At 37.7% G+C, this 20,949-nt stretch overlaps 1 protein-coding gene across 4 annotated transcripts in view; it reads left to right on the plus strand.

The window, feature by feature from the left end:
• Nucleotides 1-20,949, plus strand: part of DPP6 (dipeptidyl peptidase like 6) — a 539,989-nt gene that overhangs the window by 411,629 nt on the left and 107,411 nt on the right. For all 4 annotated transcript variants that reach the window (XM_087917830.1, XM_087917829.1, XM_026719897.2 and 1 more), the window contains exons 4-5: nt 8,893-8,987; nt 11,141-11,215. In XM_087917830.1, the coding sequence (XP_087773956.1) occupies nt 8,893-8,987; nt 11,141-11,215 (170 nt within the window). The remainder of the gene's footprint in view (nt 1-8,892; nt 8,988-11,140; nt 11,216-20,949) is intronic.

The following is a 20,949-nucleotide window of genomic DNA, read 5'->3' on the forward strand; positions in this document are numbered from 1 at the left end:
CAATGATTCATTCAACAACTGGGACAAGAAAGTTTGTGAAATGGGGCAAAACTCATACTCACTTAGCAACAGAAAATTTGGGCTCAGTTATGGTCATAAGTCGAAGATTACCTGTATCTATTTTGAAATTGGTGTGGATGATTTTGCTAATACATGGGCATTAGACTTCCAAGTCTACTTTGGCTTCAACAAGGAGTTTCAAGGAGGAAGAAAGGAAGTTGCAGAACTGAATAGAAAAATGGATTCTAATATTGCATAGTTTTAATGAATAATAAATTAATCAGAAAAGAGATTGAACTGATAAAGTGTCTTCACAGTAGGAATAAAAGTTGAAACATAATGGAGATTTTTCAGTGTGTCTGCATGGATTTCATGATGGTTGGGCAATTCTGAGAATTGAAGTCTTAAAGTGTCCAAAGTTGGCAAATTCTGTTCTTAACGATTTTTGTGAATAGTGCAACTATGAGCAGACCTGGTTCAGATGAAATATTTACAGCAAAAATCCTCCAACAAAAAGATCTCATGGTAGGCAGAGAGACCAAAGAGATATCACAGTGAGAAACTGTCAGTATGATTGAACACAGCCATTTTATGTCCCTGTTCTTCAAAATTTGTTGCGTCCAATCTGAAGACACAGGCTGGGTCTTGAAAGATCATAACTGACCTATATTCACTATAAACGCCAAGCAGGATAGCAAGGAATGACTGCCAAATATTGATGTGATCGGCCAGTCAGAGGGGGCCCTGAAGAGAGACACAGCATGGCAACATGGAAGAAAAATCAATAGTTGTTTCTCAGCTGCAGTTTATTCCACATCTTAAACATTGTTGAGTGTTGAGTTTGGGAGTCAAAAGAAAGCTCTTTGCAGAAAGATGGAGATGCACTGGCTAGGCTGGCCAGGGATGATAAGAGCCATAATCTAGCTCAGGGGTATCAAACTCGCGGACCACAGGCCAGATGCATCATCCGCTGGCCACGCCACCCCCATTTAGCAAAGGGGGGAAGTCACAATACGTCACATGACGACAATGTGACATCACGCATTTGACAATCCTGGTCTAGCTGTATAGTAACTATACAGAGTTATGGAGTAAGGTCAGAAGTGCATAAACTTTTCTGTCTTGAATTCTTTATCAAATAAGTAACTATGAACAATACCTAAAATGCAAATGTTAAACTATGTTTGGCTTTTAAAAAAAGATTTTAGCTTTTAACTAGTGGTTAAATCTTTAGAAATATTCAGAGCTGCTTACAGAAAACTGATTTCTTTTTTCCAGATCTAAATGCGTCCATTTTCATGGATATCTTGGGGCTACAACTGCCATAACCTCTGATTTTATGGATAATGGTTGGAGTTTATGGGATTTGCAATTTAATATGTTTGGAAGGGGTGAGGGGGTTTACAGTTTTTCCATAACAAAGACAATTAAATGATTACAATGCAGGGTAAAAAACAGATTGTTTAAAAATAAGAGAAAAGATACTAGAATGAAAAGTTACTATGAATCAGCTGGTAGAAGTTTAAGATGCCTCTAAAATCTTACACAGTATTTTGTTCACAAAATTTGGTTATCAACCATTACATTCATTACATTGCATTATAAGAAAACCCCTACAACATCCTTATAAGCAGGTTGGGGGGGGTGAGGAGGGAATGGGGATTTTGCAGTATCCTTCCACTGCCACGTCCACCAAGCCACGCCCACCAAGCCACACTATGCCCACAGAACCAGTAGTAAAAAAAATTGAATCCCACAACTGCCGCGCACGGTCTCTGTTTTTGCTGGCAGAGGGCTCCAGGAGACCATCACAGCCGAAAACGAAGCCTCGATGAGTGACGTCGAGCTGGCCACACCCCTGGCCCTGATGTCAAACACAACCCTGATGCAGTCCTCAATGAAATTGAATTTGACACTCCTGTGCTAGAGCTTCATGGTGTTTCCAGTACTTATCTACATGGAAAGTTAACCAGGATTTGTGTCTAAGAGGAGCAAGAGGATATTTTACTGTTTGTGTAAATGTATGTCTACATTGAATGATACACATTCACACAAATACTGCTACATTAAATATCTGAGCTTGCACTGAATTAAAATAAAGAGTGATTAAAGCTACTTCTTGCATAATAAACGTGTTCAGCTAGCCAAAAGTACCGATATGGTGAGATGTTTGTTGTTTAGGTGCATTACATCAAACTGAGTATTTAAAGCTCCATTTCCTTCCTCCATTTTACTTAAAGAAAAGGAAAAGAAAAGAAATTGAGCAAGGAGGATTTGGACAGAGGCAAAGGACTCAGAATGTAATGGCCTGTGTAGGAAGAGAAATTAAACTCAAAAATTCCAGGTGCCTCTAAGAAGGAAAGGTTTAATTATAACAAATGATACTTCATTCAAATGTGCTGCCTAATACTAAGATGGTAATTTAGAAAAATTTAAAAAATGGTGTGTATTTCTGTGTTCTGCTTTCTGGACCGAACAAATTTTTTTACTCTCTCTAAAATGTATAGTCCAGTGAAAAGAATAATAATAATTTTAGCCTACTTAAAAAGAGTGTTGGTGTTGTACATATGAATTGTAATGTATCTCCTTCCTAGCTAGACTACCCTGGTTAAAAACAAGAAAGCAATAATATTTTATCATTGTTGACACGTAATGACAATAGCAAATCTCTACAGTGGAATTGATGGAAGGCATGGAACTGAACTACCAACTCACATCATCTCTCATTATGAATTATATTATAATGTACAGCTGCTGGGAGCTGAAACATTGAAAGGGCTGCGTGATCCCCTGTTATTCCTTATCTCTTCTTCAATTCTGCAACATTATTGTAATGATGTGCACATGATGGATCCGCGGTTAAAGATGCTGAGCTTGTGAAGTGGAAAGCTGACAGCCGAAGCTCGAGACCCAAGCGCCATACAACAGGGTGAGATCCCATTTCTACCTCTGCTCCTTTCCACTTAGCAGTTCGAAAGCATGCAAATGCGAGTAGATTGATAGGTTCCACTTTGATGGAAAATTAACAGCATTCCATGCACCTTTAGTGTATAGTCATGCTGGCCACATGACCACAGAAAATGTTTTTGGACAACATTGGTACCTCAGCTACAAACCACAAATAAGCATCTCCCCTGAGAGCCTGGACCTTTATCGTTTTATTGTAATGATAGGAACTATACAAATATAATCATGTTCGGGATTGAATTGCTCTAAATGGGAGATATGAAATCCATGGCTCCCCCCCGTTTCCTTGGATCTTCAGTTGCATCATCCTGTATCTTTCTGGGTCCTGTCACAAGATGTGCTTCTGCCCATTGAGGCCAGCATCAAAAAATGTGTTGGATCAATTCATGGAACTCGTGGGGATCAATGCTATTGATTGCAGTCTGACTACCTCTGAAGGCCATCTGTCAGAAGACTTGTGGGCTTCCTTATACAGTGGTTAGAACAAATTGCTGGAGTGAAAAGGCCATAGTCACATCCGTCAGGTTACTACTTATGTTCTACCTTAGTTATTATTTCACCTTCAAAGAAAATATGGGGAACTATGTAGAAGAGAAGCAATAAGAGGCTGATTTAATCAGCATCAGACATTCTGATAGGCCTAAATAGGCAATCAGGTGTCCTCTAAACCATAAATGAGTATGGCTGGCTGGGGAATATTGGGAATTGAAGTCTACAGGTCTTAAAGTTGCCAAGGTTGGAAACCCCTTCTTTAAATAGTTGGTCTGCTGGGCAAAAGAAGAAAATTGCAGAATATGTAGTCATGCAGGATGCAAGAATATAGACTGGGTGGAAATGTCAACAGAGTGCAGTCAGTTTATCAAGTTCCAATCCATCACTCCCTTGAAGCAGATTTTTAGGTCAAAGTCTGGACATGTTTTGAGACAGTAAATCAAATTAGATGACTTCAAAGCATCTCCTAGCCTTTCAAAGCATTTTTTCCAGATTTGTTATCTTTTTGCGGCTTCTGAGATAGTCAGAGACCAACTTCTGTTCCTTACAGGTAAAAAAGAGTCCTTGAGGATTTTACTCTGCTAATTATTTCTGACTACATGGGGTAGTTCTCATCTCCTTTTCAAGGCCATTGAGCCAGTGCTGTCTGAAGACATTTCCGCACTCATGTAGCCAGCACCTTCCCATTGAAGCAGTACCTATTTATCTACTTGCATTTGCATGTTTTTGAACTGTTAGTTTGGCAGGTGCTGCGGTGAGGTTGGGGGCTCACCCTATCATGTGGAGCTCAGGTCTCAAACCTGGGCTGCCATCTTTCCAATTCCATATATGGAGAATGATAAAAGGAGTTGGAACACACAGTGACTTATTTGATGATGCCATGGGCACATGACCAATAATATTTATCACCTTATTAAATGCTTTGCCTGTCAGAAGTCTCCCAATGTGGTTAACATTCTGTTGGACATCATTTATCTTTCTGTTTCTTTTAACACAGCTCACCACAAATTATAACGTTGCTCTCTCTTGTGCTAATGAAACATTGTACACTCATGCTTGCATTGCTGAAATTCCTGATTAAATTTAATTTAATTCAGCTCTTTCCATTCTAAATATCGGCTTGAAGTTGAGAGCCATTTGGGGTCAAATTTACTCTAGGTCCAAAAACGATACAGAATTCCTGGCACTCTGACAAATCAACCATCAGTAAACACATAGGTGTAAACAACATCTATATACCATGCAAATGAGACAATCAACAAGCCAAAAAAGGAACAAAAAGATAAAAACATCTCCCCATCAGAAATCAATACCCAGATGCAGATTAACACTCAGATTAACATCAGACCAAAAATTAAGAAACAAATATCCCAATCAAGGAACTACCAAACAAGAACAGTATACAGACTAGACAAAGAACCACCAAAGCTCACTTCCCAGTGTTACCTATTTTGGTAATGAAACATCTTGAAGAAAACCACCAAGCTCAGAGAGCACCAACTCGGTGCTACAAACATTCTCCTCTATCAATAATAGACATTTTAGCCCTTCTGCTCTGCTGAGATCATCTGCTTCTTCTAATCTCACTAAGGTTGAAAATCAGCAAGCCAGAAACCCGTTACAATTGAATCTCCCTGCTGATGAGGGCTTCTTTTCCAGGATGCGATGTCAATCTGGCCAATTGGCTATGCCAGCCCCCTTATCGCCATAGGTAATCTAATGATCAGAGGCAGCACAATAGTGGCAGTCATTAGTCATTCTCCAACATGCCACACCTGTCCTTTTAGTAATGCATGTGGAAAATAAGACCTTGCCTTTTAATTGTATTTTGAAATTGTCATTTGTATCAATTTAGCGTAAGTTAGACCAATTGGAAAATTGTTGTTATTTTTTGTTCAGCCGAAGAAAGTTGCAGGGAAAATATTTCAACCAAAACCCTTGAAGATATCCACCTGAAGCTAGATGATGTCTTCTAAAGGATTTTCCACCTATCTTTTTGTTTTTCCATTCCTTGAAATATGAAGCAGCTAGCAAATGATGGTTCCCCATTAGAACCTAAGGAAGAATCTTTTTCTCATCAGATCTCAAAGCACTTTGAATGAAACTAGTTTGTCCTCCGATTCCAAACACCGCATTGTATCCTCTTTCAATCTCAGTCTACCGATGGACTCCAGTCAAGGCGGATAACATACAAACCTGCTCAGTTGCCACTTCCACCCTGAAGAATATGTCTGACTTGGTCTTATGTGCTTTTGCATTTCTGCCACATTTCAGCTTGGAGTGCTGAAAGGCAAAAAAGAAAAAAGCCTGTTTCTTAACATGCTGTTTAAGCTCTTCTCATCTTCTTCAGACAAATAATATTTGCAAGGAAGGGACAGAGCTAACTTCTGCATGGAGGCAGCAGGCAACATGAAGGAAACGTGAATGGGTCTTCTTGATGGGTCTTTGTCACGGTCCATTTTGTAGGGAGCCTTTCCCCTACCCATGATTCACCCCTCACACCACCATTTAAGCTTGCTGCAGACAAGGGAGGCATCAATAAATAAAACCATTCTTTGAGGAGCAGAACATGGGAATACACTGTAGAGCAAGGGTCTTCAAACTTGACAGCTTTAAGACTTGTGGACTTCAACTCCCAGAATTCTTGAGCTAACATGACTGGAGGAGGAATTCTGGGAATTGAAGTCCACAAGTCTTAAAGCTGTCAAGTTTGAAGACCCCCTGCTGTAGAGTTTCTTCATTTGCATGTTTTCACCCTTCTGCCAGCAGTCCTACTCAATGGCCTCCAGAAAGCCTTCTCCTTGGAGTGACATTCCATATACAAGGACCTGCCATCATAAGGAAACGCTTCTCTGAGATTTGCAAAAACGGCTGCTAATGTTGGATGCAGAGTTTTGTTTTTTTCCTCCCTGTCCCTGGGATTGCAAGTGAGGAAAACAGTCGAGTCGAGAGCTTTTGTGATCTTCTCCATACAAACTGGAATAGCTGTTACTTAAAGAGGTGGGCATTTGAAGCTCCAGATAGTTGCTGGAGAAATTGGAAGCAGTAAAAAATGAGATTCAGTGATGACCTTTATCAGCTTTGATGACAGCTATAAATCAGACTGAAATTCTCATCAGCCTGCTGGACAGAATTCATTTGCAGACAAAGGCTGCTGCGTTGCTTTCTGTCTTTGATTGAGGGACGCCCAGTGAAAATGAATACAGCTTCAATAATATGAATCACACATTTCAAAACACAAACGGAGAGCTATTATTCATTGGTTCTGAAGACTGAGATGATTACAGGACTTGGAGACTAGCAAAGGCTTATTGTGCTTTCCTTTGGGTCATGAAGCCAATCAATTTTGGCTTCTTTAAAGCAAGCCAATTTGCTCTTCATTAAATTTTAACCCTTTGCTGATCATGAGAATTGACTGTACCAGCAGAACCAACCAACCAATGCTAGTTTATTTTTATTTTTTGCTTTTCACCTTATAAAGACAGGATATTATTAACTTCTCAAAGGCAATGAAATCTTTAGAAAAAGGACTTTATTTCTCAGAATGTAACAAGGAGGCATGGAGTTTTCAACTCCAAAAGACTGTCCTTGGATGTAAACAAACTTTACATCCTTATGTAACATAAGGGTTTATACCTAAAAACAGTTTTTCTACCTTGGGCATTGTCCAGATATTTGTGAACTTCAACTCCCAGAAGTCCTGGACCACTCACAGCCTTTGCTATGAATTCTGGGAGTTGAAGTTCAAACGTGGAGAATGCCAAGATTAAGCAAAGATATTTTAAAAAGTGAGCCGTGCTGAAGTCACAGGTAAGGCCAGGAATATTGTTGCACCATCTGTACAAAATAATTACACAATATATGAACAGATTTGGGGGAGTTTTGGTATCACAGCCAGGACTATAACCTTCATGTGTGGACTATAAGGTTGTTCTGCTGGTCATCAGGTTGTTTGCTTTCCTAACAATTTTTATAGGTTTGCTGTACAATATGGAATGGCTAGGTTTTCTACTTTCTTAGAGACTAAAAGTTACATTAACTTGTGGACATCAACTTTCATTTCATTTCACATTTTATTTTCATTTCCGTTAAAATTGGTATCAGTTTAAGAGTACCTAGCCAACTTTGGCTTATCTCAAAATAGCTTAAGTAGGGTTTTGCCTACTTAATGCCGAGATAGAAAAATACCAAGAAATCTCAGGGTTGTATACTTGACTAAGAAGTTGAAATAAATCTTGGAAAAAAGCAGTTGCAGTCAGTTTGGTAGTATTTCAAAAAAAAAAAAATGACAGATTTGTGAATGTCTATTTACCAAGAGTTAGATTTATCTCAAATGGCATTTATCTTAATGCCGTTTACAGGTAGTCCTTGAGTTATGACATTGCTTAGCAACCAGTTAAGGTACAATGGACACAAAAATGGTATTCATGTCCTGGATTTGAATTTTCAACACTGGTCATGGGACCATACATTTGGGACCCTTGGCAACTGGCCTGCCTTTATGGCTGTTTGCAATGCTCCCCAGTCTCGTGATTACAATTTGTGACATTTTTAGCCAGAGGCCAGTGTTTACTTCCAGCTTCTGGCAAAAGAAATCCATCAGAAACAATCAATTGCCTTAACAATTTGGGAAGTATGTGTTGATGGAAGTGGGTGATAATAGATATGTTTTTAAAACTGAGTTAGTATATATCTGATTTAAAATATCTAATCTGTGACTCTGATGCTAGCTAAATCATGAGAATCAAAGATGCTTCTCTATTTTAGACATTATCCAGTGCCCTCTAAGCATAGGGTAAAGGTGAAAGTTCCCTTCACACATACGTGCTAAATGTTTCCAGGTCTAGGGGGCGGTGTTCATCTCCATTTCAAAGCTGAAGAGCCAGCACTGTCCAAAGATGTCTCTGTGGTCTTGTGGCTGGCATGACTAAATGCTGAAGGCGTATGGAACGCTGTTACCTTCCCACCAAAGGGGTCCCTATTTTTCCACTTGCATTTTTTACATACTTTTGAACTGCTAGGTTGGCAGAAGCTGGGACAAGTAACGGGAGCTCACTCCATTACGTGGTGCTAGGGATTCAAACCGCTGAACTGCCGACCTTTCTGGATTGGCAAGCCCACCACGTCCCTTTAAGCATAGGTTAGCTCTCTCCTTAACATGAAACAGGAATTAGTCCTCTCAGAAGCAAATGAAGCTAGCATCCTAGTTCAGAAAAATTGTGTGATTCCTTTTCCTAGTATCCAATTTCCCCCCCCCCCTTCTGTTTTTTGATCCTCTTTGTTGGAAATGGCAAGTAATAAATGTAGACCTGGAGTTTTGTTAAAGTAAGCTAGATGTTTTGCCACTAACCTATGGTCCTCTCTTAATTATCCTCTGGCCCATATGTGGTAGATGTAAATCACCCTCTTCTTCTGTTCTCTCTCCTCTTTTAGATACAGAATTCATTTATAGAGACCGGAATGGCTCAGTGATAGTGCACAATGTGGAAACAAACCATTCAACAGTTTTAATAGAAAACAAAATCATTGTGAGTATTTTCTTGAATAGGTTACACAGTTGCACACCTGTCTGTCTTTTGGGTTAAGAAAGAACATGCCTTTAGTTAATTGAACAGAAGCTGAATATCCTAACTGAAACAACACTGCAAAATACAAAAACAAAAATATATTATATATGCTTTATATATGTATGTGTTTGTGTGTACACCGAGAGCTTAGGACTGAAGACAAATTCCTTGTGTGTTTAATCACATTTAGTCATTAAAAAATATTCTCTTCTCTTTTCTTCTCTTCTTCTTTTCTCTTCTCTTCCTTATTCTGTTCTATTCTATTTTCTATTTTATTTTATTTTCTATATTCTGTTCTATTCTACCGTATTCTCTATTCTATTCTCCATTCTGTTCTTTATTCTATTCTATATTCTACTCTACACTACAGAATTGAAGTTGAAATTGATGAGTATTCTTAGCCAAACAGTTCCAATAAATAATATAATTCCTTCTCATTGTAAAATGAAGAGCTGGCAATCCAAAAGAATAGGCTAAGAAAAATCTTATTTATTTTTTAAAAGAAATAAATGCATCTCTTCCCACCTGTTTGTCTTCAAGTCGTGAGTTTCTTTTGAAAGCAGGCTCCAGATGATGTGTGTTTCTCACAGTTGCTGAGCTCAGCCTAAACCCTCTAAAAATAAGACTTAAAAGATATAATTCAGCTTTAACCCCACCGAAAGATCACTGGAGATATTGTGATAAGAGGAGATTATGATAAATTCTACAAGAAATTCACTGGTACAGTGGTTAGAGTGCAGTATTGCAGGCTGTCTCTGCCCACTGCCAGGAGTTTGATCGTAACAGGCCTCAAGGTTCACTCAGCCTTCCATCCTTCAGAGGTTAGTATGAGGACCCAGGTTGTTGGGAGCAATATGCAAATAATATTGCAGGATTCAATCTGGATCAGTCACTGCGACCGGAGTTTAGTCTTCTGAGCTTCCAGATTCATGCTGTAGCTCATCCTCAGGGAACTTATCTTTACTGGACTTTGTGCAAATAGTACTGTTATTGTAACCCACCCAGAGAGTTCTGTAAAGCTATTGCTTCATTATTTCCAATTCAATTAGAAATTTAAAATGTCCCCAATTTTTTTTGCAATATTTCTATTAAGATAGCGGGAGAGATTACATAAACCAATATTTTTTAATCTTGGGAATGTTAAGAGGTGTGGCCTTCAGCTCCCAGAATTCTCCAGCTCCCATTTGCTGGTTCGAATTGTAGGAGCTGAAAGTCCACCCCTGTTATAGTTGCCACGGTTAAGAAACTCTAACGTTGGCCAATATGGCTCATCTTTGCTCAATTCCAGAATCCAAAAATAAATACTCCTTGAACATGGCTGTTTAACCCCACTTGAACACATCCAGGTAGAGGTGGACCATAACCTTGCTAGATAATTGGTTCCATTATTAAACTTTTCCTTTTGTTAGGAATTATTTCCTCTCATTGAACTGGAATCCTGGAATTTAAGTCTCCTATTCTGTATCTTACATTCTGGGACAATAAAGAAGCCATTGTGTAAGAAGCCATTGTATAAAACCTTCCCTGGTCAAGCATTCTTAGAGGTTTCTTACTGATTAAAAACACAAATTATATACCCTTTTATTTAATTTTCTCTGCTACCTAGGTTTTACCTCACACATTGTGGGTTCTGTGCATCATCCATTATATTAAATGCAAAAATGTGAGCCTGGCCTTTAAATTTTGGGTTTGACTGACTGTTACAACCCCAGGACTCTACAAATATTAGCAAATATTAACTCTCACAAGACGGATCAAAATATAAAGCAGATATTACAAGTTTTAGGAAACATACTAACATGTTAGGCACATTGTAAAGATTATGCATGAATATTAAAATTTGAGAAATAAAAGTAAAATAAATAAAGTAGATATTTACAGTTTTTAGGAAACATACCAATATATTAAGCATGTGGTAAGAGTTATGCAAGTATATCTCTTTTTTATATTGCATTTTATAGTGTTTTATTTTTACTATATATTTTTGTGCTGTTTTATTATTTTTAATGTTATAAGCCACTCAGAGTCACCTCATACTGAGATGAATGGCAATTAAATTAAATTAATATTTGAATGTATTTATTTGAGATGTTGGGTTTTGTTTTATTTTTCAGGTGTCTATAAAAGCTATTAAATATGAAGTTTCGCCAGATAGAGAATATGGACTCTTTGCCTATGACATTGTACCGGTAAGTAAGCAGACTGTATTTATTTTGCTTTCAGTTTAATGGTGTTTTTTAGTCGTGACAGGTATAACTTTACCCAGAGAAAGATTCTTATTGAAATGATTGGTCTTGAAGTCAGTGCTTCGTTATACATAATTTTAGGTAATAACCTCAAAGAATGAAAATAAGAGCATAAAGAAAGAGAAAAATAGCAACATCATGACAAGAAAGAGATGGATTATAAATTTAAAGAAGGTAAAATGGGACATCCCTAGGAATAAAAATAAATTATTTCAAAAGGATGATATATGTAAGAGTTGTCCTACAATTGTTAATTTTGTTGAAGCATTTACATATATACCAGTTAAAGGATAATTTAGAAAAAATATATAGGTATATAATTATTGGCCAGGCACTTGGTCACTTTGGTGGATTCCTCTAGATCTGTAGTTAGGAATGAGTACCAAAATGGCACTGTCTGCTGAGAAAATTGCCTAATTATGCCTATGGAATTATTAAGAGTTGAGTTGAACTTGAAGATTTTTGTTACTCTTCAACAGAATAAATGTCACCATTGATTTTAGCACCAGGTTTAGTAGATGTGAAGAGAAATCCCTATTTATTCAAGGGAGATGTGCTGCATCTAGCAAAATATCAAAGGTAACATGGATGGATTGAGAAGTTGTTAATCCTTTGCTTATGAAAACTGTAAAACATCTGTTCTCAACCTGTTGCTTCCACTTGGGAACTTCAGTTTATAGCGCCGACACAGCCATTGATGGCTGGAGAATTGAATGGGAAGTGAAGTCCCATAACTCAGAAGTTGAGATTCTTTAGATAGACAAAAACTGCTGTAACAGTATGACTTTGCTGCAAGATCTTTTAATCTTCTTTGTTTAAATGTCTATGGAGATTCTTAGTCATCCAGGTATGGATGTCTCAAAGGTGCTTTTTCAGGAAAAAGTACCTTGCAGACTTCTTTGTTAACTTTCTTATTAAACTTTCTTAATCATTATAAATTTTAACAGAAGGTAAATGTCAGTACCTTTCACTGCTGAAATAGCTCATTAATTATAATACCTCTCTTCCCATGTCAGGCTTAAGGTCGATATATCAGTATGCATGAATATTCAATTGCTTAAATGTCCAAGGAATTTAAACCCAATCATTGGACCAACAATCTTCTTGGGACCATTACCTTCAAAATCTAAATAATTTATATTCCAAACAGGAAATAAAGAAGGGGGATGAACCTAGATTATGAGATTGTTGAAAACACTTAGTTATATCTTTGAACGTGAAGATATGTAGAATTCTGATATATTTTCCATTACATGAATAGTGGGTTGCTCCTCTCTGTTAGCAGCTGAACTGAATAAATTATGCAAAATAATGAGGTTTATGGCTGAAGAAGCTCTGAAGAAGAAAAGTTGACATCAATGATGCAGAATTTTCATCTCCTTTTTCATAAATAGCAAAAAAATATGCAACCTATTGTATTGCAAAATTTAGAACAGTAATTTCAGGATACACAGGAGTGGCTTCAATATTCAGATAATCAGACTCTAAGTAGAACTCAATGGGATCAATGGGATAGAAATCAATGGGATCTAAAGTGATCATGAATCTAATCCAATGAGAATTATTTCAAACAAGAGTAAGTCAGTTCTGTTCATCTTCCACCAGATGCCATCATGGTTGAATCATAAATAGATATCAGCTCTGGACTGATGACACAGTTGATTGAAAGAATTATCAACTATTAAAGAATTACTGGTTTGAGTGGAATTCCTATTCAGCCTGAGGCAGACAGCAAGGTGATAAGCCGCCTGGGAAAGCCAAGGATAATCATCACAACCATCAAAAAGCAAAAGTTAGAATATTTTGGACATGCGATGCAACATCTGGAAAACAGCATACTTCATTTAATCCTCCAGGGAAAAATTTAAGGCAAAAGAGATCCAGGCAAAAGAAGAAGCTCATGGCTTCAAAATCTAAGGGACTGGTTTAGACAAAAGTCAGCAGCACTTTTCCATGTAGGATCACCAACATGATCGCCATGATCTGATGACAGATATAGCACAAGAAGAAGAAGAATACAGTCAGGACACATGACCTTTTATGGCTATTTCTTTGGGGCACAAAACTGCAAGTCTTTCAGAAACGTTATCTTTCAGAAATGTTGGAATTTATAAATTAAACTCCAACTAAACTCCAAACTTACTGGAAAGGTCAGAATGAAACAAAAGTCATACAGTGAAACGTCCATCTGAAAGTCTTTTCTTCTGGCGGTCTCTAAGATCCACTGTCAAAAAATGATGTTAATTTTTTTAAAAAAGGAACAGAGTAATGCTCTGGCAAGGAAGGAGACATGTTACATCACATCCAATAGACTAGGGCCGTGATGGTGAACCTGTGGCAAGCAGAGCCATTTGTGCCAGCACGCAAGCCACAGGCAAACTTACTTCACTGCGCATGTGCGTGCCTCACAACTGATTTTCAGCGGGTTTGAGGCCTTTTTCGGCCTCCCAGAGGCTTGAGGAAAGCCTCTGCAGGCTTTGCAGGACGAATAATAGGCCTGTTTCATCACTTCCTATATTTCTGAAAGTGACAAAACAGGCCTGCAAAGCCTGCTGAGGCTTTCCTCAAGCCTCTGGGAGGGCGAAAAAGGCCTCAAACCTGCTGAAAATCAGCTATGAGGCACAGTGCAGATAAGGGGGGATTGTGGGTGCATGCATAAGGGGCATGGGGGGCACACACACATTGCCTTTTGGGTGCTGGCGCGCACATAATTTTTGGCACAGGGGCCCAAAAAATTTGCTATCACTGGACTAGGGAGATGCCCATAATCCTGAAACGAAGTAAAAGCAAGCAGAGACAATTCAGGATTGTTAAATTTTTACATTTCTGAGTTGGGAAGGATTTGGACTCATCATGGATTCAATGCAGCAGTCTATAAATACTCTTTGGCTATTTGCAATTCTGTTTTATTTTTTTATTTATTAAACAAATTTATATAGCCATCTAACTCAAACATAGATGACTCCAGGCAGCTTACAATTTTTTTAAAAACCACCATTATTTAATAAAATCTATTAAACAAACTCCAACCAACTCCCATATGCTTTCATATTCATAAGGTTCGTTTAACTTGGAAGGATTTGTTCAAAAATTCACGAATGAAATAATGAATGAACAATGGCAGATACATAGATAGTTCACATGGAATAGCCAGTCATTAGGACCAGCCAATTTCCACCAAGGATTAATTGGAAAGCAAGAGTCTTTATGGTGAGTTTGTAGCCATATCCACACTCACTATGTTTATAGAGTTGCGTATGTATCGATAAAAAATAGCATTGTTCATCTACAGATTGCACACAGACAGTGCACATTTAATTCTTGGTTGGTTTTATTCCTGATTTATATCTTATATGATAGTTTACCTTTTCCAAGCATTTTTAGATACGTTAACCTTTTAATGATCTTTTAAAAAAATATTGGCAGATTTTTAGCCTATTAATTGAATGGGCAGGGAAACCCTCCTTTTTGGCTAAAAAATGTTCCTTTTCATTAGGTCAGATTTTATAACCTTTTTTGTTTTCTAGAGAATACAAATACTAATAAATAATACAAGTGGCAAGCATTTTTCATTAATAGGCCTCTCTTCTCTGACATGTGAGATGCAGTGTTCAGAATTCTTTGCAAGGAGAACTGGCATAGAAATGCTTGTTAAATTTAATAAATGTCTCTAATAAGATGTTGCCAAGCAAGGCTATTATTTTTTCCCGAGCAAATATAATCAATTAAAATTCACACTTTGCATCACACAGACGGTAGCTGGGGAATTGTGGGAGTTGAAATCCATGCATCCTAAAGTTGCCAAAGTTGACAAGCACTGCATTGGACAGATATTTAACTATCTTGGTAAAGAGCTTCCAAAGCCATATTCTATGCTCAAACTTCCAAACTTTTAAGTAAGTATTAAGATTAAATAATAAATTTTAAACTATTGCAGTAAAGAGCTATGTATTCTCCATATCCAGCCCTACTAATGTCCCTGTACTTTTCTTACACTCATTTGTTAGCTAACTAACTAGCTGTAATCAACAGAACTATTCAGTCCTAGAATTAGTGAATTCAGGCTATCAAGTCCAGCTTTTTATTTTGTACAAGGAAATCAAACTGAAGCATCCAGAAAGTGATAGCATTCATATAAAAAAATCCTTCCGTTTATCTAATTAATTCCATTGTCAAAGTGCTTTTATTGTAAGTAACATTTAAACCAACCTGTCTTCTTGTAACATAAATATTTCATGTCTTGCCATCTGGACGAACAGAAAACCCGCTGGCATTCTTCTGTGCCTCCCTCTCAGATATTAAAAAAAGTGATTTCCCATTTTCCCATTTCAACATTCCCAGATCTTTCAATATTTCTTTGTCTGGTTTAAATTCTAGTCCCCAATCATTCTTGTTGCTCTGCTCAGCATCTGTTCCAATTTCTTCTATTCAGCTTGTCATTTATTACCATTCACTTCTTCACAAGCATATTCATCAAACAAGATATTCCTTACTTTAAACAAAATGATTTTGATTCTTGGTTCCCAAAAGTTGTTTGCATTTGTTTTGCTTATTTTTAAAATCTATTATTTTCAATTATGTTTCTCTCTTGTAGAATGTTAGCTATCCAGTCCCTATTCCAATTTGAAGTACGCAGATTTGGCAAGTGTTTCCTCTACTTCCTTTAAGCCATTGATAAAAATGCTGAAGTTTGCAGATCCCAGATATTAACTTTGTGGCACCTTACTCTATAATTCATTTCAGTTTGATAAGCTCCTGTTATTACATACATTTTGAGTACAATGTTCAAATTTTAATTGGTTTCTCTTCTGTCCTATGCTTAGCTAGCTTATTAAGTGGATCAGTGGAAATTGTCCATTTTTGTTGGCTGAAATCAATAGCCTGTCGATAGCGTTCCCAAAATTCACTAAGGAAGATAGCAATTTTTTAAAAAATACAAATTAGTCTGACTTGCTGTACTCACTATGTTGTTTCCATGGTGCTTATAGATCAATCATTTTAAAATCTGCTCTAAATCTTCCCAGGCACTGCTAGCAAACTGGCTGGCTAATAGCTCCTTGGATCTTGCATTTCTCTTTCTTGAAGATAAGGACAACATTTGCTGTCTTCCTGTCATCATCAGTGCTTCTGCAGAATTTATCAAAGATTGATACCTAAGCTTTCAGACAGACCATCAGCAAACTAGGATTAGTTCATCTTGCCCTGGAGATTTAAACTAATTCATAGTAAATGGATATTCTTAGGCCAGGTTTCTATCAGTCCCAAGCTTTAATTTTGCTTTTCTTTATTTGCTTTTTGCATTTATATTTAATAGAACACATACCTTCTTGGAGAAGTCTGGGGAAAAAAATTTAAAAACGTTCTTTCTGTACTTTGCTTCTATTGGTATTTTTCTGTCTTTGAGTAGCTGGTATATGGATTCATTTCTTTTTTATTTTGAAAATATCTGAAGAAACTATTTTTCTGTGAGTTTTGCCTCCTTTGTCATTCTCTGCTCATTCTGAGCTTTTCCCCTTCTGATATCAACTCTTCACTTCTTCATTTATTCTTTGTCTTTTTTAGTTCAGTTGTAGCATTAAGGAGTTCTACAAGCCCATAATTAACTAAGTTTTCTAGAGCTGATTCAACAGATATTAACAATTTCCTGTTTAATGAGATTTGATTGCATATTTTCTTTTCTAAAAAACGAAGATTGGATAGCTGGGAAAACTGATATAAACAACTCGTTCCATGCCTCCTAAGAAGTAAGTCTCCATGAGTGCAATGTTATTTTCAGTAAGCATTTGTATATACCATCCAGTCATTGTTCAGGCTCATTTTATAAAGAACTGTAAAATCCTGCAATATATCAGGAATGGAGACAACTTGAGCTGAATACATCTCACAAATGTAAATGGGTGATGGGATTTTTATGAGGATGAGATTTAAGGAGGAATACGTTGTGGTCTGCTGGCAGCCTGTGCAGATGGCAGTGGAATCAGGCAGTGAGGAAAAACAGAACCAGTCCAGGAGTCTGGAGACGACTAAGGTGAGAGTCCTGCGTCCAATGCAGAGATGGGGCCAAGACCATCTGGGAGTGGGGTGTTGACTCCAGAGCCTCCGGAATCTGGCAGCAGTGAGGCAGAGGAACAAGGGGAGCCTGTTCCCAGTGTGCATATGCGCAGAGCTGCTAGAAGGTGAGAGCAGTTGAAACAAAAGGGCTACTTTGGAGTAAGGCTGGGAGGTGATTGCTCCTCCCATAAGGTATAAAGGGCAGGCAAAGGTAGAGAAACCTTTCCAGGAAGCAAAGTTGTTCACTCTGTTCAGATTAAACCTTGAAGCTCTGTGTGGTCTTTGTACTTTGGTTGGTTTTTTTATAATTGATCTGGCACTTTAGTTATTGGCAGCAATTCAAAAGAAAGAAAGGTGCTTATATTGAGGGATTGTTTGGGACTTATTGCAGGCTGGAAATGAACATAATTCCCAGCATTGAAATAAAACAACAGTTGTTTTAACTAAACGTGTGCTTGATTCATGCAGGGAAAAGCATTAAAGGAAAAACATTAATGTTCCCACTGACTGGATTAGATGAGAAGCTGATATGAGAAGCATGGACCTGCCTACACATTGCTCCTGTTGTCTTCTCTGTCTTCTCCTTGTCCTTTCTTCTCCTTATAGAATAGAATAGAACAGAATAGAATAACAGAGTTGGAAGGGAACTTGGAGGTCTTCTAGTCCAACCTTCTGCTTAGGCAGGAAACCACTTCATCACTTCAGACGAATGGTTATCCAACATCTTCTCATAGAGAAATTCTTAGAATAGGAAAGATTTGTTCTCGAGATCCTTGTTATAGAAGGATCAATACAGGATGGTATTGTTACCCACTGTAGCTGCCGCTTTTGTCAGGTGTTGTGAACTCTTTAGGACAGTCCAATTTCAGAACAGTTGCAAAACCTCTTGTTGACTAGAACTTATGCTGAAGCTTTTGTCACACTCCGACACACCAAAATTACTTTAGCCATTGATATATCTCAAGCACTTCTGTACCAATTAAGCAAGTAAGAACGTTTGCGAAATCCTAATGGATCGCCTGGGTTGAAAAAAAAACCATGTTCTTTTGCCCCTGGTGCTCCTGAGCTTTCAGAATCATTCATCAGCATAACATAGCTTACTAGAAACATGTTGAGATGGTTTTATAATGAGCAAGTATCCCAGTAAAAAGAACAAATTGAAATCATGTAAGTATATACGTAGGAAACAGTTGAAATTTAGCTAGGAAGTTCAGACATTTCTGCAGCTCCATAGGGGGAAAAAATTAATTGGTATTAAATATCTGCTATCAGCATTGTAGGAAAAAAAAATTATTTGCAGCAAGAGGTGGTAAAAGATAGTCTTACCGTTTGCCATTATCAAGAAGAGATGCTGAAACCAATAAAATGCCAAAGAAAGGGCTTATTTGAAAATCATTTGTACAGAAATAAAATTCATAGAAAGAAATTCAAATTACCCCATGGGAAAAAGTTCGTACAGAAGATTATAATGGATCCCCTAAACCAGGGGTTCCCAAACGTGGGCAGCTTTAAGACTTGTAGGACTTCAGGAGTTGAAGTTCACAAGTCTTAAAGTTGCCAAGTTTGGAGACCTCTGCCCTAAACCTTTCCTTTACTTTAAACTGATTGGTACAGACCATAATAAGGAAAGAATTGGACAGAATCCATAAGATGTTAAGCACAGGTGGGATTCTACGAGTTCGCACGTATTTGCTAAAACCAGTTGATAACATTCTAAGCAGTATGGAGAACTGGTTGTTAGAAGAAATTACTGGCCTAATCCTGTAAGGAAGGCAGGAAGGAAACATTCTGGTGTTGCTTACAGAAACTGCCTCTCCGTTAACCCTTTTTACATTCTTGGCAGGACTAGATTTCCTGTCTCAGGAACTTCTCTGGAGTTTTTTTCCCCCTTCTTTGCTGGTACTTTGCTTGTGTGGAGTGACCATTTAAACTTACAATGGCACTGAAAAAAGTGACTTATGACCCTTTTTCACACCATTGTTGCAGTATCCCCACAGTCATGAGAGGCCAAGCGAGGAGATGCGTGCCTTGATGTGAGTGATATTGAGTTGGCCACACCCAGCCAATAACATGACCACCAAGCCACGTCCACCCAATCACATGATCACCAAGCCACGCCCACTACCTAAGCCATGCCCACAGAACCAGTTGTTAAAAATTTTGAATCCCACCCCTGAAGTTAAGTGATTATAATTTCCCGTAGCAATTCCAGTGCCTCTTCACATTTAATTTTTCTCCCAGATGATCAGCTTCCTTATTTCAAGGTAAATGGAATGTGACAAGTAATTTGACTTTTTAATCTACCCTGAAGCAACAGAAAAGGCCAGGTGGATTGTATGCTTGTGGGCCTGAGTGATATATAATTAAAACAGTTATTATCTCCTAGATTGGCAGCTTCAAATAAATGCTTTTGCAATATTATTATTATTATTATTATTATTATTATTATTATTATTATTATTATTATGCAGCAAGGAATATAAATCCTTTCATTCTCTACCATTCAGTCAGAACTGAAGAAGCTTCTTGGATGAGTAGCGAAACATCTTCAAGGAAAAACAAAGGCAGTCCAATCGCTTTTTGAAAAAGCATCTTTGGGACATTTCATTTTATGATAGCTTATGAACATTTATGGCCTGCTTCTGCAGTGAATCTGGGCAAATAATAAAGCTAATTCAGAAGTAAATAAATTCTAGTTCATTACTCAGCGTTATAACTGGGGTTTTCATTCCTAATCGATCCTTTCAGATTTTTTTAAAAAATGAAAATGAGTGCAAGTAAACAAACACCTGTAACCATACAATGAAAATGAATTCTTCTAGTGGCTGATGGAGGGACAGATAAGTAGTTTGATTGGTTGAAACCATAAGCCAGAACTAACACAAGCTTAATTATGATGCATGTTTCCATATTCTGAGGCAGTCTAAATAGGTTGAACTACAACCATTCACTGTAGGATCAGTGCTCTCTCTCTCTCTCTCCCCTCCTTCCATCTCTTTCTCTCTCTCCCTTTTCTCTCTCCCCCTCTCTCCCTCCCCCTCTCTCCCCCTCTCTCTGAATTTCATTCACCACTTCTAGAGAATGTGGAGACTCAAGACTCCAAAAAAACAAATATAATTACATCAGAGGCATCATATTGTAGGATAAATTCATGCTTATGTATCAGGTTCATTTTCTTTGGAGTAAATCCTTTTATACTCACTGATGATTATTTCTGAATAGTAACTGGTTTGTATTGTAATGATCATTAACAACATAGACCTAGGTTTTATCTAACATTCCTGCTTGTAGATAGTTCCCAAATAATTAGTGTGGAACTCAGCGGACACAAATTTCTGAGGTATATTTGGAATTTTGCTAGCTGGGAACGGGAAATATTAATACATGACAACAAGTGTCTTCTATGGGCTTCTGCGTAGGACTTATTGTATGTTGTTTAGTAAATGCATCAGGATGGCAACAAGCACACTACTTATAGCAACTTGATTGATTAACTTATCAAGTCAGACTTTTTTCAAGACAATCTGTCCCAGTCTGTCTTTCAGATTTTCCATCAGTGAACTGTAACTGAGTCCATCCACCTAGTTGCTGGTCAGCCTATTCTCTTTTCCTCCTCCTTGTCCAAC

The sequence above is a fragment of the Pseudonaja textilis genome, chromosome Z, assembly GCF_049901715.1.
Source record: "Pseudonaja textilis isolate UNSWEBS1 chromosome Z, rPseTex1.2, whole genome shotgun sequence".
NCBI classification, from domain to species: domain Eukaryota; kingdom Metazoa; phylum Chordata; class Lepidosauria; order Squamata; family Elapidae; genus Pseudonaja; species Pseudonaja textilis.